Genomic DNA, 23,393 nt, shown 5'->3' with positions numbered 1-23,393 from the left:
AATTGTCTTTTGTTATGTTAATAAGATGGCTTTCAGAAAGCACCTAAGGATGGGGTCTGTTTGCCTTTGGAGCCAACTCTGTGATGATAGGGTTGAAATTTTTCTTTCCACCTCGTGACTTTGAGGGAGGGAAGAGGGGCTGGAGGTTGTGTTTAATCACCAACAGCCAATGATGTAATCAGTCGGGCCTCTGTAATGAGGCCTCCAGAAAAACCCCAAAGGAGAGAATTCAGAGAGCTTCCGGCTGGGTGAACACATGGAGATTCAGAAGAGGGTGCACTCCGAGAGCCTGGAAGCCCCATGCCCTTTCCCCACACCTTGCCCTATGCATCTTTTCCATCTGACTGTTCCTGAGTTATAGCCTTTTAGAATACACCAGTACTCTAGTTAAGTAAAATGTTTCTCTGAGTGCTGTGAGCTGCTCCAGCAAATTAATCAAACTCAAGGTGGGGGGTGGGGAACTGTGGAACCTCTGATTTATAGCCAGATGGTCAAAAGCACAGTTGACAACCTAAACTTGTGATTAGTGTCTGAAGTGCAGGGCAGTCTTGTGGGACTGAGCCCTTACCCTGCGGAATCTGACCATCTCCAGGTAGACAGTGTCAGAATTGAGTGAAATTGTAGGATCCCCAGCTGGTATCAGAGAACTGGTGGCGTGTGTGGGAGGGTGAAATATATACATTGTAATTGGTGATCAGGACTGCAGATGTCTTTGAGAAATATTTAGAATGCAGAATTGACAACTTGGTTACTGACTACGTAACCGGTAGAGAGAGGGAGGAGTCAAGGTTGATGGGGGATTCTGCACTGTTGACGACAGTCTCTGTTCTGACCCCTGCTAGTCTATCATCCAGACTGCATACAGCCAGGGTGATGCAGCCAGTTAGCAAACCTCATTATGTAATTCTTGTGTTTTGGAGCCTTGACTGCCTGCCAATCCCTCCCCAATAAATTCCTCAGGCTCAGGGAAGGCTTCGCAAGTGAGTTACATCTAAGTGAAGATCTACAGCAGGAGTAACAGGTAGACCAGGAGTAAGGAGTGAGGAGGTACCACATCTCAGAATTGCACATGCCTCTTGGGGACCCAGTTTCTGCTATTCCACTTATCTTTGGTATTTGTCACCCACTCGGCTCTTAGAGCCTTGTTTAGACATACGCCCTTGCCTAGACTAACTCCTGATAGAAAGGCACCTTTCCTCTTATCATATCTGCCTCCAGAAGTGGTCCCCTGTCTAAATCCTGCTCACTTCCACCTTACAGCCAGGACAGACCACCTGACGGCCTCTCTGAAAGACACTTGGAAATTCACGAGGATAATGTACAGACCTCAGCTCCATTATGGAAGCCCACTTAATGAGTTTTTTTAGCACTGACCTCAAATCTTACATTATTTTGAAGGGTTCAGTGCCTTCCATCCTTTAGAAAGCTAGGCAGATGTGAGATAATTTCACTGTGGTTCAACATATCCCACACGCCTACAAAGACCAAGTTCTCAGACACGTCAGTTTTACAAGCCATGTAGTGCTGAGGACACGACCCCCTCATTTCTCTATCCTTGCTGAGCAATGAGACACATTCTTTATAAATCAATTTTCAGAAAGCATAGATTTTTCTTTTCCCTTGGAAAATGTCAACACAGTTTTTAACCTTACATAGTTTCATGGAAATCTTCCCAACTATCTTTCAAATCTATTTACTCTTTAAAAGCCATTTATTTTCTTAATGACATCAGATGACTTTAGGAAGATGCACTGTTGTATTGCATACAGGGATCTCTCAGAGATTATTAAGGTATGTTGAGGGGTTTGCCTTGGTACTTACTGGGTAAGGACAATGAGGAATTTTTAGTTCCTGGATCTACTTTTTATATTTTCTCTCTTTCCCTTCCCCTCTCAGTCTCCCTCAATCTTTTTTTAAAAAATGGGCTCATTCTCACACTGGTCCTCTTAAAGCATGTGAAATAGTTGGGATTATTTAAACTCAGGCTCCAGAAATCATTTGAGGTTCCTCCTAATAGTACTGCTCATCAGCACTGTGTCTCCCCGTCTCCAGGGATCGTAACCTGTTTTGGTTCTGCCCTGTAGTAGCAACTAGAGCTGGACTGGGGCTCATTATTCTCATCTGAGCCTTCAGAACCCTTGCAGACCTTGGCCACTGAAACGGTCTTCCAGGCTCATGGGCCTCAGCAGTGGGTAAAAGGCACCCCACTCCAGTGACCCCAGCAGAGGGCTCCTTTAGGACCTGCTCAGTCAGGCTAACCTTGGAAATTTCACTCTGTTCTGTCCGTCTCTGAGTGCTGCCCAATATCACCTGCACCCCCACCAGTCTCTGCCACAAAGTTGCCCCAAGGACACTGCCAGTTTTGACAGGCAGAGGAGGTCAAGAAGGACTTTTCCAGGTCTGACACTTATCTTGTTTCCTCTTCAGCTGTAAAGAATTCCCTGAATAGTGAGCATAAGATCCCAGAGGCTCTTCCACATTGCAAGGAGGAAACCATCTTCCTTTCCACCTCTGCTCCACCCCAGAGAGACAGCAAAGATAAATCTGAACCCTCCAGCCTCCATGGTGGCTGTTCAAGGAGGACGTTGCCAAGATGGGTCAAACCTTGACATTTCCAACCATGTGGGGTGGGGGAGGGACTGAATGAAGAAAGGGGGGCCTGAAATACCAAATTCACTGTTAAAAAAATTCAGGGTTAGTACCTAGTACATAGAAAGACCAGAGCTAGAATCCTTAGGAGACTGGCTTTAGTGGGGAAAAAAAAAACCTTTATAATAAATATGACAAGTGATGGCTACGTATCTTTTTAATTGTTTTGTTTTTGTTTTGGTGGGGGGAGGTAACTAAGTTTATTTCTTAATTTAGTTTTTTTTAAATGGAGGTACTGGGGATTGAACCTAGGACCTCATGCATGCTAAGCACGTGCTCTACCACTGAGCTCTACCCTCCCTGGTCACACATCTTTATTGAAGCCAATGTGCTGTGAAAATAAGTGGAGGAGTGCTAGAGGAGCTTAATTCACTAGCACTCACACACACACACACGCAGCTAGAGAGCAATATAAGAGAATTCAGTTGTGAGCATGGGGGTTGTTCGTGTGTAAACGCGAGGAACTTAGGTGAACTAAAACAGCCTCTTCCTTTCTTAAGTTCTGTCATTTCCCTCTCACCCTCTGTATTAATTCTCATTAATTTACTACTCCTATTTTTCAAAAGTTTGGATTATGTGGAAAGGAAGGAGGTGGGAGTGAAGCACTAGGAAGGGGTCTGTGGAATCTCACAGGGACACGCTGTTATTTCAGGATGTAATAAAAAAAGAAGAGACATATCCTAGAAGGGATTTAAACGAGACATTAAGAATATTCTGACTGAGAATTTTGGGGTGTGAGGTTATTGAAGCAAGTTGATACTTTTCCAGCAGTTAATGAGATATTTGGGTGGTCATTTCAAAACCTTTAGAGACTTGTGTGAGAATATGGGGAGTCAGGAGAGAACCCCCAAGAAGTCCCCATAAAGGTGACAAAAGATGACAGTCATCTGTAAACGCTTGTGATATCTCCAACCATTGTCAATTACACCTTTATTACCTTCTGAGCCCACATTCCCTCTGCTGCGTCACCAACCTCTCCACTTATCAGTAACACCACAGTTTGGCAGGAGTGAGAAGCTCCCAAGATGCTCCCCTGACCCCACTCACCTCTTCCTACCTCCCCTTTCACTCCTGACCTGAGTCCACTCAGAGCACAGACTTCTCAGTTCTGGGCATTCTCCCCACACTCTCCCAGCTTCACTAGGAATGCCTTTTGGCCAGAATCCTCCCCAGTGCCTGGCAGCAGTGCTGTTCCCTGCCTGTAGCCAAGAGCCTGGCCCTGTCTCTCCGCAGGTCTCAGGGAGGACAGCTGCCTGCCCAGCGTCACTTGTGGACCGTCACAGCCTCACTCTGCTCTTTGGGAAAAAAAGCCACATGCACCAGAGTGCCTAGAACGCTCAACTCCTCTTACTGTGATTATTCTGGTTTGGCTTTTGAAACCCACCTGGCAGTTTTCCATGAACTGACTTTCCTTGGAGACCAGGGTCCGTCCCTAACTGGTACAAGTTCAAATGCTGGACGTGGCAGGTGTGGCATCTCTGTTCCTACAGCACCTGGTAACTTCATTTCTGCCCAAAGTTTCTGAAGTCTTGCCGATGTTTGCTCAGCTCAGGAAGGTTTGGGACTAGAGGGTGGACAGCTGTGGGGAGGGGACTGATTGGGCGCCACGGATAGGCTGAGATGAGATGAGTGATTTCAGGTGGAGTGACAGAGGCACAGGTGCAGTAAAGAAGGCGTGCTGGCCGGGAGATGACGTCACGTTGCCTGACGGTCACCCGGCCAGGGTTCCCTCCTGAGTAGACCCCAGGGCCAGGGCCGTCAGTGTGTGCGGGAAAGCTGGGTCTCACTCAGGCTCTGTGCCTTCCCCCACATAGGACCTATTCTTGGTCTCTCTCTGCTGCGCAGGTTCCCAAGTAAGTGAGGCCTCTGGGGCCCTGTGAACGTCTAACCCACTGGGAACGGAGCCCTAGGACTTAAAGCCGAGGGGTTACCTGCTGTCCCTAGAGTGCCTGCTTGAGTGGTATCAGTTCAGTGCTCCTGGCCCAAACACAAAATCACTGTTGTGCAAAATAGTTGTTTGAGCCTTCCGCCACTAGAGGGCAGAGGCCTTTCTGACTCTGGCTGTGGTCCTAGTCCTTATCCTTTTTCCGTGGGAAGGGGAAGGATCTCCATCTACAAAAAGTGTCCACACACCTTCCCACTTTTCTCCCTCCTACCCCAATAAACTGATCTTCTCAACCAGACTGACGAAATGGAGAGAATGGACTGAGTGGTTTTATTCTAAAAAGCGTTCCTGCAGTCAATAGGGTACCAGGCCTGAGAAATCCACATCTCAAACCAGGGCGCACAAGGGCCTGGTGGGTGGGCTGCGCTGGCTTGCGTGAGCTAGAGGTTTGGAGAAGGAAGACACATGCTCCAGACACCTGTGCTTTGATGATATCAGAGTGCAGAGCTGAGCTGTGGGCAAATTCATGAGCCTCTTGGGATAAAGATTGCTATCACAGCCAGAGGCAAGGGATTATAGGCTGTCGCTGAAAGAAGTAAACCAGGGAGGGAGCCTGCTCAGCCTCCTCCTTTCCTGCCCTTGACTGTGAACCAAGCACAGACTGTCTTTCCCTCTTTTCTTCATCTAACACCTACTTCATCCAGAAGCCCGTCTTGCAGAGAGCTCTGCCGCTGCCCTCTTCCCTCCCTCCAGCTAAGCTGCACGACTAGGATGAACCCTTTGGGGGATACTCTGAGTCTGTACTGGTATTTAATTCAAAATGGAATGTCCTCTGCTTCGAGGGGGCCAGTTCTGCTTTTGTGACGCACATGAGACATCCCTGATCATGAAAAGTTTTCAGGAAATTCTCAGAATCAAATTCCTTTCAGATCAGTTGTTAAAAATGAAAAGCCATGGTAAAAGGAATGCAGAAATGATGAAAGGGGTAGAGAAAAAGATGATGTCCTCTGGGAATCATAAAAAACCCTCCTCCCCTTGGACTTCTCCTTGGCAATGGGAGTCTGGGACTGCAGGGACCCCATCCCGGCCACAATTGTCCCAGTGATGGGCACAGGCAGTTCCTCTGACTCAGAGACACACAGACACCAGAGGTGGGAGAGCACAGAGTGCACGGGCCAGAACAGCTGGGAGCCACAGGGGTGGTGGCCCCAGCTTCAGACGCAGGAGTGGGGTCCTGGGCCTTGGCCCCTTGGCGCTCTCCATGGGGACCTGCTGCATCTTGTCTTTGCTCAGCGGTCCTCAGGCTGGCAATCTAGTTAAAAATACTACATGCGAAAGGCAACCTTCAACCAGAAATGGAAGCCCTGACAAACCCTACATATGATGCTGCAGTCTCTGACTTGATTCTTCCTTGAACTTAACCTTTCACGGCCCTGGAGAGGTGGAGTCACCCCTGGGGACACCTTTCCTGGCTGCAGACCGGGTTATGGATGTAGAATCTTGCATAAAATGAGAGGGGAGAACTGCCATGACCGGGGGTCACAGGAAGACCCAGAGAGCTCCTAGAAGACACAGAGATGCACAAGCTCAGGGCTTCCGGCTCTGCATGGGGCCCCGCTCTCCTCAGTCGCTTCCCCCTGCCTGCAAGGGACATGAAGCCCTGCACCAGCCTCTTCCGAGCTGCTCCAGTATGATAACTTTTGTGCTTGTGTGTATCTGTGTACAGTGGCCTGAGGATACCAAGCACCATGAAGTAACAATCAGCGGGAGGCTGGGGCAAGGCAGGAAGTTGAAGGCAGAGGCTCCCCAGGACCATGTTTCGGTTGTGAGCCGGAGCCCTTTCGGGACTGCCTCTTCGGGGAAGTCCTCTGAAGCCCAGAAGAGTGGGAGCCAAGCACAGCCACGTGTGCACTGCTATACTCAGTTGGGTATGTCTGCCATCTGGTTGCACGAGGGACTGCCAGGAGTCTGGGCAGGGACCCCTGAGAGCTGGGAGAAGCACAGGGAGATGAAGGCTGGAGGGTATAAGGTTGGTCAGTGGCAGAGCAGACCCTCAGCCCCACCGCAGGCAGGGCTGTCTCCAACCAGCACTCTGCTTGCTGCACTGGTTTGTGTTCCTTCTGCATCTTCTAGGACCAGCTGGTCTCTGGTTCCGCTTCCGGAACGAGGCAAAGGTTTTATGATTAGAACCCAAAGCAGTGAGATCACACACTAGAATAGTTTGATGTGGTGGGTAAAAGCTTGGTTAATCTTCCTTCCCAGTCCTTAACCCCTGTATAATTACAGCTTCAAGCTTGAAATCTGCCTTTTCCAAACTAGTGATTTTACCTTGTCCTCTGGAGTCAAAGGTCATGTGTTCTTCCCTCATTTCCATAAATGCCTTTCTCCACAAGGACCTGATTTCTGCAGGGAAGCATCAGAAGACTTGAGGACTGTCCTGGGGTTTCCTGAGTCTGCTCTTCTCGTCCAAGCCAGAAAGGGCCCCCCGAGGGGTAGTGGATCCCAGTGAGGCCTCACGCGTAGGAACAGTGCTTTAGGAAGGTACCTGCCAACAGCTACCTTTATTTGGGCTGGGGAAATTGACATACGGGCGCTATTCCATCCCATGTCAATCGTTGGTCTACCAGAGAGCATAAGTGTTTGAATAATTTACTAAACTTTTCTGGTTTTATGGGACTCTTTAAGTCACAGACATTCTCCATGGAGTTCCTTTGAGTCCATTGTTTATGTTTTTTGAAATTCCATCTTTATTTTCCCTAAAAATTCAAGATCAACAAACTCTGAAACATAGAAAAAAACTGAGAACACTGTGTTTGGGCTGGCTTTAGATGTTTTCCCCCACTCCCCTGCCCGCACACAGTGGTTGTCCTGGTTCTTACTCTGGTGACATGGATTCATTCTCCCTTGCTTTGAATTTTTGGGGACAAAAAGAACCACTTTTCAGAGTGGGAAGAATCAAAACGAAGTGGCACTTGTTGCCACATTGGCATTCTCTTGACCCAGAAGTGCCAGAGGGTTTGTCAGAGTCGCTAAGTGGACTGCCACGGGGAGGACCACGTCTCATCAGGTCTAGGGGTCACTGTGAGAGGGTCAGCAGGTGTTAACCACCCTAGCTAGGGCCAGGATCTGGCAGGGAGCTGCGGGTGAATTTCAAGTGTGGAAAACACTAGAAAGCAACATTTAAATGTCCTCTTGTTAATTTTACTCAAATACAATTTTTTTTCAAAACCTCTTATTGCTGTTCAAGATAGTGTGACACTTAACTTTGCAGAGAACAAAACAAAATTGATACATATTTTAGAAAAATATTTACTTTAGTTGAAATACTTTCAACCCCGGGAGTCCTAGTTTGGAAAATAGCATTTGGTGTTCTTTCATTTTTTATGGTAGGGGAGACACCTTATTTCTCTCCAGGGGGCTTTGCCCAGGACTCTGGGGGCATCTTATTCTCCATAGAACATTTATATATTCACTCTTTCCAAGTAGAAAACAAAATTTTAAAATACTGACCATAATGTTGGGACATAATACAAATTTGCTGTTTGTCTAAGAAAGTCTGTGAACCTTTCTGGATCCAATTTTAGACTTAAGCAATCTTCACTGATTACAAAACTCCTTGAGGAAAAATAAATACTTTAAAAAAATCATTACGTTTCTGAGATGAAGGTAAAATTTGTTTCTGGAAGATTTATTTATCAGTTTAGACAGTCCATAAGCTCATCTCTGAGGTCCTGAATACAAATATCTTCAGGTATTTGAAGAAATGATTTTATTATTACTCGAAAGCTTTGAGTTTGGTGAATTTGAGAAAGTCTTTCTTTGAAATTTCAAATCTAGCTACTGTTGCCATGCAAGAAGTTTATGTTTATCTGAATTGTGAAAAAGTCAGTGTCTTGGAGATAATGTTTACTTGACAAGAAAAGCCATCCCTATTACTATGTCAAATACTGGTCTGGAAATAGCTTTAATACAATGGATAATTAATTGGAATAATAACTACAGTAAATTTAGTATGGAGCCAAGAAGTTACTTTTTTTTTTTTTAAACTACCTTACTGTTTGGAATCACAAGTTCAATTTTCAAAAAATAAAAAGAAGGGATAAAAATGATACCATGCATTGTAAACTGTAAGATGTGGTGTTATCATCAATAATCTTTACACTGATAAATATGCTTTTTAAAAACTGTCTGGCAATGCCCACCCAGCCTTCGCAGAGAAAGCTACCTTATGGTGGAGTCTGGGGAGGCAGTAGCAATGAGTTCAGGTCCCTCTGGCCTGTTCTCCTCTTACCTACCAGGAGATGGTCCATGAGGGTCATCAGCTGCCTGTGGATGAGAGGGGGGACACTGATGCCACTGAGACTTAGCCAAAGCATTGGACTTCCGGGCGGCTCTTGATCCTGAGGTCATCTTCAGTCTTGATCCTTAGTCCTCCCCATGTCCAGAGCGCCGGGACACAGTGAAAAGACACCAGGGAGCGAGGGGACAGAAGCGATTATCCTGCTGGTTTAATTTTGTAGCCCCTTTGCCCCAGGACTCTAGCAAGTGACAAGTAAGCCTTCCGAGTGGAAGAAGGAAGAAGTGTGTTCTGCCACTGTCCTTAGAGAGCTGTGACCTGTTCTCCTGGGAGACTGTGCAAAGGCGGCTTCGCCTCTGACATCAGCAGCAGCGGAGGCAGGTCCCTGGCACTGATCAGAGCTTCTCTGCCTTACACGTGGGCTTTGAAGTGAGGGCCAGGGCTCATCTTCTGCAGCTCCCACAACAGCCAACACTCTCTTTCCCCTATTTTCCTTGCAGTTGTCCTACAGGTCTTCTCTGGGATATTTCCTCAACTGGTGGGGCAATTTTTTTCTGATGACTATCTTTTCCTGAGCTTTACTATTTTACTTCTTCCACGAAGGTCAGCCTGTTTGACCTGAAGTTGGAGGAAGGTAGAACAGCGTATGCTACAATGGAAGGGCCCTGCTCATATGCATCTCTTCTTTGGAAAGGGCATCTCAGACACACACTAGAATTCTCTGGACCCTGTCTGTGACTTACCTCTGACTTAGAAGTTAAGGTGCCAGGCAGCACCTCTGGCAGGGATCACGGGGTCTGCAGTTAGAGTGGTGCCCACGGGTGACTGTTATAGGATATTGTGGGGTTATCACCTCTCTTTGGCTCTGAGAAAGGACTGGAGGGGAAGGAGTCAGAAAGTCCCATCACTGAGAAAACCTGAGTCTCAGAGAGGGCTCACTGGCCACTCTTTGCCTCTGGTTGTGCTCCGAGCAGCACAGAAATCCTATGAGAGAGAGACATTCTTCACAGGGATCTAGAATGCGACAGTAAAGCAACAGGTGAGGCCGTCTTCTCTGGCCTGAGTGTGCGTGACCGTTCCGGGGCACTCCCAGGCTGGACGCTCTCCGTGGCCATTGGGGAAGGGGGTAGCCATGGGCAGCGGAATGGTCTGCAGAACTGAGGCTCCACACCCAGGCTGCGGACACTGTTTTTGGTCACAGGCACAGCCATGTTGATGTCCTTTTCTCAGTTCATGACATCACCTTCTATAAATTTGCTTTGAAAGTTCTAGCGAGGGGGCTGAGCTAGGAGGAGGCCAGGGTGGAGGGAAGGGTAGCAGAGCGACCCTGACTATGCCACATGGCAGGGGCAGGACTGCGGCGAGACGGAGGGGTGGACTGGAGAAGGCACCATGGCAACACTAGCCACATGGGGACCTCACGCGGGGACAACCGGCAGAGTTTCGCTCATTCAGACTAGACGTGATAAAATCCCTCGCTTAACTAGCAGCAATAATTCTGAAGTGAAGTCTTCAGAAGGACAAACAACTTCTACTTACATACTTGGCATTTTCCTAAGTATGTTCCCAAGCATGGGGGTGTCTTGTCTGCACCTTTACTCTGAGGAGGGAACAAAGGATTCAGCTGAAGCTTTTAAGCAGTCAGTAGAAAGACAATAATCAGGTTTTTCCTCCAGGGTTTCTGGTGACATCCTAAGCTCTGCAGCAATCGCAGCGATTTGCCTTTCTTGAGCTCAGCTCTGTCCAGGGGTAGCCCCTCCCCGCCTCCTCTGGCCCTCCGACCTCCCCACTCCACCCTCCTGCGTGTTAAGTATTGCATGTGCTTTTAAAGTGACAGCTATCCCGGAAGCCCGCGGATTCAGTGACACCACCCCCTCCACTCCCATCCCTACTATCCCCAAAGCCGTCCCCTGAGCCATGCCTTCTGGTATTCCATTCTTGTGAAATCCTTTCCCCTTGAATCTAGGCAGGCCCTGTGACTTGCTCTTGACCAAGAGTCTATGGTGGGAACGACCCTGTGTTACTTCTGAGGTTATTTAGAATAACCTTGTAGAAACTACTGGGACCTCTTGCAATGTTAGCCTGGGGGGAAGCCAGCAGGATGCAAGTCTGACAACCTCCAGACCTCCACATTGTGAGGAAGCACAAGCTAACCACATGGAGAGACTATGTGGAGAGAGATGTCCAGTCAGCCTCCAGCGGAGCCAGACATGTGAGCAAAGCCCATCATGGATGTCCTGCCTGGCCAGGCCGTCAGATGATACCAGCCTCCACTGCCATCTGACAGCAGCCATGAGACTCCAAGAGGGCGGGGGTACAGCTCAGTGGCAGAGCATATGCTTGGTGTGCATGAGGTCCTGGGTTCAATCCCCAGTGTCTCCGTTAAGGGGGGAAAAAAGAGAAGGAATTGGGCTTAAAAAACAAACAAACAAAACAAAAACAGAACAAAACAAAACAATCCCAGCAGATAGGAAAGTCCTAAGTCTTTAGGGGGGAAAAAACCAGAGAGACTCTAAGAGACCAATCACCTAAGCTCCTCCAATTGCCATAATCATGAGAGATAACAGCTTTCATTTCAAGCCATTAAGCTTTGTAGAGTTTTGTTAAGCAGCAATAGGTAATTGGAGCACCCACCACTGTATAACAGGATGGCCATGAAGGTCACAAGACATTTTCCATACCTGTTTTCTGTCAGCCTCGTTGGCTTAAGCATGAGAGTATGCCTTTCTTCTCTTCACATGAAACAGTTCTAATGATGGCTGTGACGACTAAATTCCATATAGAGTCTTGATTGTTGGAACATTTTGAAAATCACTCCTTCCCCTTCCCTCCCCTGTTCCTCCTCTGGTCATCACATTGCCTGTTGTTCCTTCCTGGACATCACATAACCTGCTGAATGTGCCCAGTTCACTGGCCAGGAAGATGCTTTTTGCAGTAACACACATCCAAGGCAGATCTCCCTGAAGACAAAGGCTGCAACAGGAAGGGGCTGAGAATCAGTGCCAGGTGAGTGAGGGAGGCACCTGGTTTCTCCCCACCTCTTGGACCCAGCTTTCTCCAAGGTCTCTTTCTAAGATGCAACAAGGGTGTATCCCTTTTCATTGCCATTTCCATTTTTCCAAGGTACTTTAATTTCCTTCTCTATCCTGGAAAAGATATTGCAGAATCCCCTTCCCCACCCCACCCCAGTCCAATGAAACAAGGTTGGAATTTTTCAAAAGAAACATTTACTAGGAAACTAAAGGGAAACCAAACAGAATGCAAGAGAACAGAGGCAGAGCTGTAGAAGGGCTCAGGGAGTTCAAATTTCTTACCAGCCTCTGGCCACAGCTTTGCTAGGCAGAGTTTTCCAGACACAAGCCACCTGCCTGCCTCTTTGCCTCCTGGCCCCTACAAAGCCACCTTCTATTTCATACCCACAGGCCCGCAGCATGCTCATTAGTACCCCAGGGCTGCTAGCTCTCTAGGCAGGAAGATCTTGGGGTGGGGAAGGACAGGCACAGCTGCCCCTGAGCTCCTGCCCAGGCTCCCAGTGCAAGGATAATTCGAAGTTTATTGGGATGGCTGCCTGATTATCTACTGGGGCCAGTCTGGTTTCTCTGGGACCATCCTTCTGGGTTCATCTGCCTGGATCTAGAGAGAGCATTTCTGCTGACCATCTTGCTGGCACTAGTCCTTCATGCTTTGGTTCTAAACACTGGTATGGAGGAAGATGTCTGAAGGGAGGAACAGGCAGAGGGGAACCTTGGGCAAAGAAAGTTGAATTCTTCTCATGTCAACAGACATAGGCAGAAACTTGGGTTCCCTTTGGACCCTGGAAGTTGAGAGCCAATCAGAGATGGGAATGGATTAGGCAGGCAGGGGATCAAGTGAAGCTGGAATGCAGTAACATGGCTTCGCCCAACCAAAGGCCTCCATCCTTTTTAGATCTGACATCAGGGTAGCTTCCTGCACCGGGCAGCTGTAGCAACAAGGACTTTCTGAAGACATGTGATGACTCTCCTTCCACCCGGTTACTCTCACATGGAAATGTTAATTCAAATGAAGATAATGAGCTTCCCAGGAAGGTATACTACAATCCAACTCTGGATTCCGCTGCAAAGGGACTGTGTGAAAGGCAAACGCTATCTTGGAGAAGTGGTGCCAATGTACGGACGGGGTACCCTATACCCATAACGGGAGACAGAGGACCACTGGGTAAAAACCCCCACCCCCAGCGCATGCTGAGGCCTTTGGTTTCATTTGTAGGGAGGCAGAAGCAATGAGGATGGGGAACACAGCTGGCAGTGGGTTGGCTGATGTGGTCACAAAGGAAGCTGAGTAATGAATGAGATACCCGGGGAGAGCCCTTCACCTTCACTCTTGTAGGTATTTCCATTCCCCAAGTGCTGTGAAAGTGATGTATGTGTCTGGAAGTGAAAGGAAACCTGTCTGTGGCTGCCGAGGCTACACCTCTGGGCAGTTGCATATGGAAATACCCCAGAAGGCACTCAGGCCAAAGAGGCCCCAAAGGTGTGCCTTCAGTCAGGGGCCAGCTGTGTCATCTCTCCATGAACTCAGCTCACCCAATGGTACATCTGTATCTGAGGCTGTTCCCTCAGTGGACAAATGCACCTGGGAAAAGGTATTCCACCATCCAGATGTCCGCCTCTCTAACAGTTAGGGCTGACGATGAACTTTCATCCCGATTGCCAACACCAGTTGAAAGGAAGAGGCTGGTGGCTATCTCAAAAACAGTGCTGGGGATTCTGACTCCTCGGAATCTGGGTTTAGTGGAAGAGAGGGCCACGATCAACTGGTACTCACTGCCGTGGATGTGGGAGTGGCAGTGAACTTGCGGTGAACTAGCCCTCCTTGCACTTGAGCCCACTTTGTCTCCAGGGTAACAGCCTGCTTATTCTATGACTCTGCTGGGGCTATTCCCTGCAAAGCTAGAGTACTTCTTGGGTGAAATTATTTTCTGGAGACAAGGTATTATCTCAGTGGTAGTCCAGGGTGAATTAGATCTGCTGCCTGTGTAGCACCTGGAGAGATTTTAAAATATTCTGTCCTTCCAGGGCCTTCAAGCAAAATAACATCATGTCAGAGTGACACTGCCAGGGCAGCGGCTGCGACCCCATCACCAAGGAAGGGCCTCATGTTAATCACTAAGAGTCCTGGTACGCTCGGTGCTCTTGGCACTCTCACTGTATCAGCTGGTTTCTTCCATAGTCCAAGCTTGGGTCTTGGCCAGAAGAGATGTGCCTCCCCTACAGCATACCACCTTAGGCCACCTGAAGACGGCAGCTGGACCATCTTCACGTTCAGCAAACCCGATCTGGAAAGAGGGCCGGTTACTGCTGTGGTTACAGCTGAGCATTTGGTCACTGGAGTCGTCTGGATGTTGGTGGATGGGAAAAGTTACTGAAAGGTCTTTGTCAGATGGTTGTCCTACTGAGTCCTTGGCATAAGCAATCCTCTTACCCAAAGTCATCGTTTCTGTAGGAAAAAGAAACAAAAGGAATGTTTTGGTTTTCATTCATACATTTTTTTTTAATTGAAATATAGTCAGTTACAACATGTCAATTTCTGGTGTACAGCATAATGTTTCAGTCATACATAGACACACATATATTCGTTTACATATTCTTTTTTATTATAGGTTACTACAAGATACTGAATATAGTTCCCTGTGTTATACAGAAGAAATCTTTTAAAATCTGTTTTTATATATAGTAGTTAATATTTGCAAATCTCAAACTCCCAATTTATCCCTTCTCACCCTCTTTCCTTCTGATAACCGTAAGATTGTTTACTATGTCTGTGAGTCTGTTTCAGTTTTCATCCACACATTTTTAATGTGTACCAGACGAGTACCAGGCACTGTGACAGATGCTGGGATACAGACACCATGAGGAAGACACACACTCTGCTTTCAAAGGGCTCAAAGAAGGAGAGATAAAAATGGGAGATGCTGAACAACAGGAGCAAGGAGGAGGGAAGGATGGATTTGGTGTGGATTGAGGAGGTCTACAGAGAAGGTTCTGAAAGATGTCTTGAGCTGGGCCATTTAGGCTGAAGGGGAGGCCATCCAGAGAGAAGGAGGGAAGGCCATTTTGAGCAGAGCGAAGGGCCTGGGCAGAGGTCGGAAAGGGCACTGGAGACACTGTCAGAATTTGGTGTGAGGCGTGGATGAGGGGAGTAAGGCTGGGTAGGGGAGAGTGGGGTCTGCGAGGTGTGACAGCCCTTCCTTGTTCTCAAGCTGGGAGGGATGGGCTCTTTTACTGCAACCCCAGACTTAGAGTAGCAAGATCTCTTGTGAGTGGCACTCAGTCCCGCATTCAACTGAATTTCAACACATGGCCTCTTCCAATACAGACTAAGGGTAGTGACGCCACCGCCACAGAGAGAGAGAGAACCGGAGTCACTTCCCTGGACACACCAAAAACAAAAAGCATACATGGAAACCATGGGAGAGCTGCAAACATTTTCAACTGGAGCAGATGGACTGCGTTTCCAAGATCAAATGTTCACCCAGTGAGGCTACCAGAGAAAGGAACACAAGTCCGAGCGTCACGGGCAGAGGATAGCCAGGTCTGCCTGGGGCCCAGGGCCCTGACATGTGTGCCTGGGTGTGGGGACAGCCGTACCCCTGAGTGTTCTTTTCTGGATCTAGGAGGTCAACGTGAATGGATATTTCCCTGATATTGTGATTCGAATACAACGTTCCCAGACCGGCTGCTGCTCTGCTCCCAACTCCCCGCTCGCATCAGGCTCTGGTCCCAGGGCCCCTTCTCCCGTTTGCCCATCCCTGAGTCCTTCCTCATCAGGAAGGCAAACTGTCAGCAGGCTCAGCCCCATCCAGGAACGTGAAGGGGTCTGGAGTTGCTGTGCTGCTGCTGGCCAACGAGGCCGCGTGCCTCATTCCCTCACTGGTTGACTATCTACTGCAACAGGAACTTGACAGATCTTTAAAAGAACCCTCTGAAGTTCTTTCTTGAAGGATACAGAGATGTCATGAGATTCACTGGCCCAAAGCCACACGAAGTGTCAGACCTGGGATCCGAACCCGAGCCTTCTGACTACAGAGTTTAAGCTTTAGCGATTACATCATTCCTAAACGCGCTGCGGAAGCTCAGTCTGTATACCTGAGCTTCTGCCTTGGTTTTCTGGACACTCTCAATCTAGCTAGATAAGGTGACTTTCAGAAATCCCAGTCCAAGCTAGTGGTATATAGCAGGTACCCTATCCCACTTACGATCTCCTACCTTCTTATCCATTTCTCTGGATTCCCTTGGCCAGTGACCTGCATGTGTATCTCATTTGACCCCATTTTTCCCTGTTGTGACCTCAGTTTCACTTCTCCATTTTAGCAGTCCCTTCAGACTGCTTTGGATAGAGCTCTCCCAGAGTGCCCAGCCTAAGGGACCACTCTACATCTGGTTTGTAATGGCCTTACCTATGGCCTGCTTAGAGGGCCAGGCCATGACCTCAGCCCATCTCCTACTAGTCCCCGTGCCAGGAATACCAAAAGCAGAGGCCACGCTGCCAATGGCCACATCACACAACAGCTCCCAACTGACCTCCAGAGCTAGGCTTTGCTCACTTGGGTGAGTTTCTTTGTATGCTATTAGCTGTAATCAAGCTCAGCCCCTGGGAATACTGTGGAGAGGCCAAATGGTCTCCCCCTTCTTCAGCTGGGTTAGTTTTCTGGGCCCTGATCCTGCCTGGCCCCAGCATCCTTGCTTCCCTCTTCTGGCCAGTGCCACTAAGGCCCCAGAATGCTTTAATCTACCAGCCCACAGGATGACGGGATAAAGGAGTTTCAACACATTTGGCCAACTGGTAGGGTCATCTCCACCAAGGGTCTTATAAGTGAAACTTCTTGGAAACAAACTTCTCCCAGGGAAAGTCAGGTATACAAGTCAGGTGTGAGAAAAGTAGTTGAGTTGTTCCAAGAAAAGGGCAGTTTTGAGTATGGCATGGGCGACTTGTGTTGTGTGTGGCTCAGCCCCTTTTGTCTGTCTTGTGGGGAGAAGACTGGAAAAACTCAAACAAACAAATACCAAAATAAGCAAATTACAACACCTTTCTAAACTCTGATAACCTAATAAGCTGTTTCTCAGCCAAGATCTCTGTTAAATGAGGTATAAGGGAAGATTTTTCTATAGTTCTGAGGAGCACTGATCCAGCAGGAGTTTGGGGGTGGGATGGGATGGTGGAGACTGTGGCATCAAGACCAGAGACAGCAGAGCTGGTTCAAGCACAGATGGCCGTAAGGCCGCCTCACGGGTCCCAGTGCTGGTGTCAAGCCCACCTCAGCCGGCGGCAGCAGCAGCAGCCGTGTGATCAGGCAGCACCAGGGGTTTAGGAGGTATCCGGAACTTCACTGGCCTCACCAGGAAGTAGTGGTTACGATCTTAACTGAACAGAGAGGATTTTAAGCAAATTCAATTGTCCGGAGACATATGGATCTGATTCGAATTAAATTGAATTGAAACCAAAGATGAGAACTGTCCCAATGAAAACTGTAATGTGAAGTGACATTTCGATCACCAAAATGACAGCTGATGTGAGACAGGCCATTGAAACTGACCCTAAATTAAGAACATGAAAAGATTAAGTGGATCATTAGGTGGTATCTGCCCGAGAATTGGAAAATGGGCTTTGATTACAGGAAGTAGCTGAGGGCTTTGAAATAAGAAGCCTGTCAAAAATTGAAGTGACTCATTACATGATTCAATCTTACTGTACTTAATATTGTTAAACTTGTATTTTAAATTTTTATTTAAAAAGCATGGAAATCTTGGGATCTCACTATTTATTACTTACCACAGCTCTGCAAGTATGTGAAGAAACATGTGCTATGCGCTCAGAATCTGAGTCTTCTTGACTTCCCCCAGGAGGGTATTCTTAAGTCTTCACTCCCCCTTGCCCCTTGAAGAATCAGTATGTTAAAGAATGAAGCAGTGTGAATGCAACTGCGTTTCCAGCCAGGAGACCGGGGCAACAGGCAAAAAGAGTCCATCTGGGTAATAACTGCTATTTATTGAGCATTCAAGCACCTGACTTTATCCTGAGAGCTTTGCATACCTTATTCAATACATGCCTCACCCTCCGTAATAGATACCAAAGTTACTTTTTCACAGAGATAACTAAGAAAAGCAAAACAACAAAGCTTGTAAGTGGCAGAGCCAGGATTTGCAGATCTAAATGTGTGCTCTTAAGTACTCTGCCCAGGATGGCAAATTATGGCACCATGAATGCCAATTCCATTATGGTGCCTTTCTAAAAAGGATTCTCAGTTCAGAAAAGAATTCTGAACAGTCCAGACTTTGTAGGAAAGTGTGTTAAGGTCCATTGTCAAGTCAGACTTGAGGGGGAGGTGGTGAATGGTGACACGTGTGACAGGCCGGCTATTACTGAGAGGGATTCATCAGACACCAGCAAGAAGCAAGGGCTGTAAGTGAGGCACCATTCAAATGGTAAGAGCTCTGTCATGGTCTTTCGGATGACGGGCAAGTTAGTGAATTACTGCAAGGAAAAACTTACTCCACCTGATGAAGTTAGGTAGAGGATATTTGGGGTTGATTACTCCAAGTTTACACTCACTATATTTATTCATTAATTCGTTCAACAAGCATTTACTGAGCACCAGGCAAATGTGCTGACCACTAGAAACACAAAGATGCCAATGCACACCCTGCTCTTGACCAGCTCACAGTTGTCAGTAGCTGACATCACGGATGATAAGAAGGAAAAGAGAGTAAATGAAGCCTCATCAGGAAGCTTGACTGTAACTGTGTGTGTATTCATGCGCCACCGGACGCGCACACATGGTCGCACATGCGCGTAATTCCATCTAGTCAAATCAGGGAAGAAAAAGAAAACATCTATGATAAAAAAAAAATTGGGTAAGAGTGAAAGTTGAAAGGGTCCTTGGATATACGCGATGCACTGGGTCGTGAAAATTCCATTTTTAAAAGCCTGAGGATATTTCCCACTGACAACGCAGCTGGCAAAAGCCACCCACAAGAAGGGACTTCCCTTGTTAGTGTGTAGCTCTGGTGAAATCTCCCTAGGAGGCAGCCCATGCCCTGTCCCAGGTCTGTACCTTTGCAGTTTGGGACTCCGATCTCTGAATGGCCATCTGTAATCTCAATCGCTATAGAGGACCTGAACAATAATTCTACTCCTGCTACTTGGAAAAGTAACTTTGTAGTGCCAGAAAGGTAAAACAAGTAAGAATTACAAACAATGAAGTAATGACGTTTCTGTGTAAGTTATATTTATTTGAGTGTAATAACATAATTTTGCTTTATGTTTTAAAAGTAAAGGCTTAATGGAATGATATAGTAGAAATTTACTAGACTTACGATTTTAATGCATATATTTAGGAGAACTTGTTAAATTTATAGTCAATGTTTAAATGCTCAGGAAAATACAATGTATTAAATTTATGAGTTTGATTTTTCAGATGTTGAAATGCTTAAGGTAATTTAATCTAACTGTATAAAGATTTTATTTAATAGCATCATGAGTTAATAGTCCTTGAGAACAATTTTATTTAACACCTGCTGCGTTAGATATTTGAAATGTTTGCTTTGATCACATTTTAAATTTGTGACTTTAGTTTGAAATGTTCAAGGGAATATAGTCAATCAACTGCTTATACAGTGCTTAAATATTAGAAGAATTTTATTTGCTAGATTTATAAGGTTTTTTCCTGTTTAATTTGAAACATTTAAGAGAATTTGATTAAGTGTGAAATTGGTATTTAGAACTCTAGGGAAATTTAATTTGTCAAATTAATGAGCTAATTGAGAATTAAGCAAAGAACAATGAACGTTTTAATTTCAAAGCAAAATGATTATATTTATAATCATTATAATAGTTAACATTATGTAGCATTTCATATGTCCTGTGCTTAGAAGATTATATATATTAATTCATTTACTCCTTACCACAATTCTGAGGTGGGCCCTATCATCATCCTTATCTTATAAATGAGGAAATCGAGGTACATAGATGAGAAACGACTGCTTTACCAAGCACTATGGACTGGATTGTGTACCCCCAAATTCATCTTTGAAGATGAGGTCATGGTGGGTAAGCAGGGTTAGATGAGGTCATGGCGGGGAGCCCCTGTGATGGGATTAGCAGCCCTTGTGAGGAGAGACACTGCAGAGCTCTCGCTCCTGCTCCCTCTCTGTGTCTGTCTCCACCTGCCATGTGAGGACCCAGTGGAAAGCTGCCGTCTGCAATCCAGGAAGAGGGCTTTCTCACCAGGACCCAGCCATGCCGGCGCCCTGGTCTCTAACCTCCTGCCTCCAGAACTGTGAGAAAACAAATTTCTGTCATTTCAGCCACCCAGTCTCTGGTGCTCTATCACGGTGGTCTGATATGCCTAAGACAGCAAGTATATTAGTTTTCTGGGGCTGCCGTAACAAAATACCACAAACTTGGGGCTCAAATCAACAGAGATTTACTCTCACAGTTCTGGAGGCCAGAGTCTGAAATCAGCATGTCAGTGGGGCCATGCTCCCTCTGAAGGCTCTAGGTAAGAATTTTCCCTTGCTTCTTCCTAACTCCCGGCAATCCTTGGCTCCCTGGCTTATAGCTATGTCACCTCAATTCCTGCCTCTGTCATCACACTGCATTCTCCCTGAGTGTCCCTCTATGACTTCACATCGTCTTCTTATAAGAACCCTAGTCACTGGATTCCATGCCTATCCTTTGGGGCCCAGGATGACCCTATTTTAACTTAACTAAACAGATCTGCAAAAACTCTGTTTCCAAATGAGGTCATATTCTGAGGTTCCAGGTAGACAGGAATTTGGGAGGGACATTATTTAGCCCTGTATCCCATGTCACCAATATCCAGCACATTGGTAAACCCAAGGTCAGTTCTCAGTCCCCATCTTATTTTGAATTACTGGCAACATCTGACAGATCTGATCGTCTCCCTCAAACAATTTCTTCCCTCTTGTCTTTAGATGTTCTCTTGATCTTTTTCTTCCTTTCATTCTTTTTTTTTAATGGAGGTACTGGGGACTGAGCCCAGGACCTCGTGCAAGCTAAGCATGCCCTCTACCACTGAGCTACATCCTACCCACCAACCTCCATCTTGATTTTCTTATTGCTTCAGTGACTTTCTCCTTCTCAGTCTCTGTTGGCTTCTCTTCTTTCCCCTACCTTTAAGCGTTGGAATATCCCAATTTTTAGTCCTTGGGCCTCTTCTCCTCTCCATTTACATTTCAACATTACAACTATAGCGTGACCTAGCTCTGGAATTCTAGATTTCTGTATCTACCTGCCACTTGATGTCTCCCTGTAGATGCATCCAATACATGCTTCAAACTTACTAGGTCAAACTCCTGATTGCCCCACATAGGTGCTCCATCTGCAGCCTTCCTTAGCTCACTTCATAGCAACTCCATCCTCCAGCTGCTCAGGCCCCAAATGCTGGAATCATCCCTTTGCTTCTCTCTGTCACACCCTACATCGGGAAATCCTATTCAATCTCTTTCCAAAATATATCCAGAATGTAACCACTTCTCACCACTACCTCTGCTTCTACACTGGTCCAAGCCTCTATTGTTTCCATCTAGATAATAGCAGTAGACTTTTAGATGGTAAGCTTTTTGGGGGGAGGGATGTATTTAGGTTATTTGTTTGTTTGTTTGTTTATTTTAATAGAGGTGCTGGGGATTGAACCACTGAGCTACACCTCTGCCCCAGCAGACTCTTAAAGGTTCTCCCACTCTCACTCTTGCCCTTATTTATGTCTGATCCCAGCACAGAACCAGAGAGAACAGCTGTAAGCCCAGATCATGTCACATAGCTCTTCAAAATCCTGCACTAACATTCCTGTTCATCTCAAAGTATGAACCAATGTCCTTATGAAGATCTACTAGGTTCTATGCAACCTGGGCCCTACCCACCCTGTTCACCTTCCTGATCTCACTCCTGTTACTCTCCCTCTCACTCACCCTGCATCCCCCAGACTGCTCTCCCCACTGTTCCTTGTGCAACCTCCAAGGCCTTCATATTGGCTGTTCCCTCAGCCTGCAAATCCACATGGTGTGCCCCCTCATCCCCTTCAAGTGTTGGCTCAAATGTCTCAGCTCCCCTGAGGCCTACCACCACTTCCATTAAAATTAATCCCCCTCTAAAAAAACCCAACGAACCAACCAAAAACCCCTACCATGCTTTTGGTCCCTCTTCCTTAATTGTATTTTTCATAGTATTTATCACCTTCAATATTACATATTACATTCATTTACATTTATTTTGTGTTTCTCTCACTAGAATATAAGCTTTAAGAGGACAACATTTTTCATCTGTTTTTTTCTCACAGATGTATACCCAGAGCAGGTACTCAACCAATATTTCCTGATGAATAAGTAAATGACTGGGTCCCCAGCTTCCCTCTGCAAAGTAATTGTGTTAAAGGCAGCTAAACTGATCATTGCTTGAACAGATGCCACAATACAAGAAAGGATGCAGGTAATGCAAAGAGGAGTCTTGATGGTTGCTGAGATAAACAGCTGGTGATTATGAGCATGAAGGAGAGGGAAGAGGATGTAGCTCAGTGGTAGAGTGTGTGCTTTGCATGCACAAGGTCCTGGGTTCAACCCCTAGTACTTCCATTAATAAACAAACAAACAAACCTTATTACCTCCTCCTCCAAAGAACAAGTAAATAAAATAAAATTAAATTAAAAAAAAATAAAAAAGCATGAAGGAATTCTGAGCTTCCTGGAGGAAACAGCCATGGATCTCCCAACCTGCTTTTCAGCTAAGATGATTCTTTGGCAGAGACCTTTATGAGAATTGTCTGGGCTTTTGTCTTGCCACAAATCTCACCTGAGACAATGACTGGGAACTTAACCGCACTGTCTTCCCTCTCACGGATGTCACCCTACACTTGAAGAACTGGGGCTCCAGAAAATGGAGCTTCTCTGGCTTTCAGAGCCAGACCTGGGTTACTTTTATACTTTAATAGAACCTCTAGGCCTGTATATTTGGAAATTTGAAATGCAGAGTCCATTCAAAAAATCAGCATCATTCCCCAAGTTGCAAGATAGAAGAAATTGGAACTCTATCCAACAAGACGCTGGCTTTGTGCCAGGCGTTTTGCCAGGTACTGGTTATACAATGATGAGTAACAGTCTGTCCTCAAGGAGCATCTGGATGCGCTGTAGATGACACGCACACAGATAATATCAAGTGGCATCGAATGTTACGTTAGGGGTGGGCACAGGTTAGGAGGAGAGAATGCAGATGAGACATTTAACTCACAGTGGGAGGATCTCCAGAATGCTTCCTGAAGAAGATGACAGGTGAGCAGATGCTTAAAACAGGAGCTGAATCTAGCCAAGCAATGTCGCATAGAAAGGACAGCGCACACACAGAAAAGACTTGAAGCAGGAGCAGGGGCATGGGGTGAATAAAAATCAGGGTGCAGACCACTAGTAATTGGGCCTGGCCTCAACATAATGCACAGAAGAGATGGGGGAGGAGTCACAGAGGACCTTGAACGCCAAGATAAAAACCTTGATCTTGTTCTGGATAAAGGACA

The 23,393-nt window shown here is 46.5% G+C and overlaps 1 protein-coding gene and 2 non-coding genes across 8 annotated transcripts in view; 2 read left to right on the top strand and 1 right to left on the bottom strand.

Annotated features, from left to right (window-relative positions):
- Nucleotides 1–11,141: 11,141 nt before the first annotated feature.
- On the top strand, nucleotides 11,142–11,213 carry TRNAT-GGU (transfer RNA threonine (anticodon GGU)). The gene has a single exon. It is a non-coding gene; the product is annotated as a tRNA-Thr (tRNA).
- A 299-nt stretch (nucleotides 11,214–11,512) lies between these two features.
- The window catches only part of SYT9 (synaptotagmin 9), a 293,034-nt gene continuing 281,153 nt past the window's right edge, over nucleotides 11,513–23,393 (bottom strand). For 4 of the 6 annotated variants that reach the window (XM_072969414.1, XM_072969415.1, XM_072969421.1 and 1 more), the window contains one exon: nucleotides 12,040–14,309. In XM_072969414.1, coding sequence (XP_072825515.1) covers nucleotides 14,023–14,309 — 287 coding nt within the window. In that variant the 3' untranslated portion in view covers nucleotides 12,040–14,022. Of the gene's footprint in view, nucleotides 11,805–12,039; nucleotides 14,310–23,393 lie in introns of those variants that run through there. The other 2 variants (XR_012076565.1, XM_072969422.1) reach the window with 2 other exon arrangements.
- TRNAA-UGC (transfer RNA alanine (anticodon UGC)) lies at nucleotides 22,387–22,462 on the top strand. Its single transcript has one exon. It is a non-coding gene; the product is annotated as a tRNA-Ala (tRNA).

Source organism: Vicugna pacos, chromosome 10 (assembly GCF_048564905.1).
Source record: "Vicugna pacos chromosome 10, VicPac4, whole genome shotgun sequence".
NCBI classification, from domain to species: domain Eukaryota; kingdom Metazoa; phylum Chordata; class Mammalia; order Artiodactyla; family Camelidae; genus Vicugna; species Vicugna pacos.
This window is presented reverse-complemented; position numbering and strand designations above follow the sequence as displayed.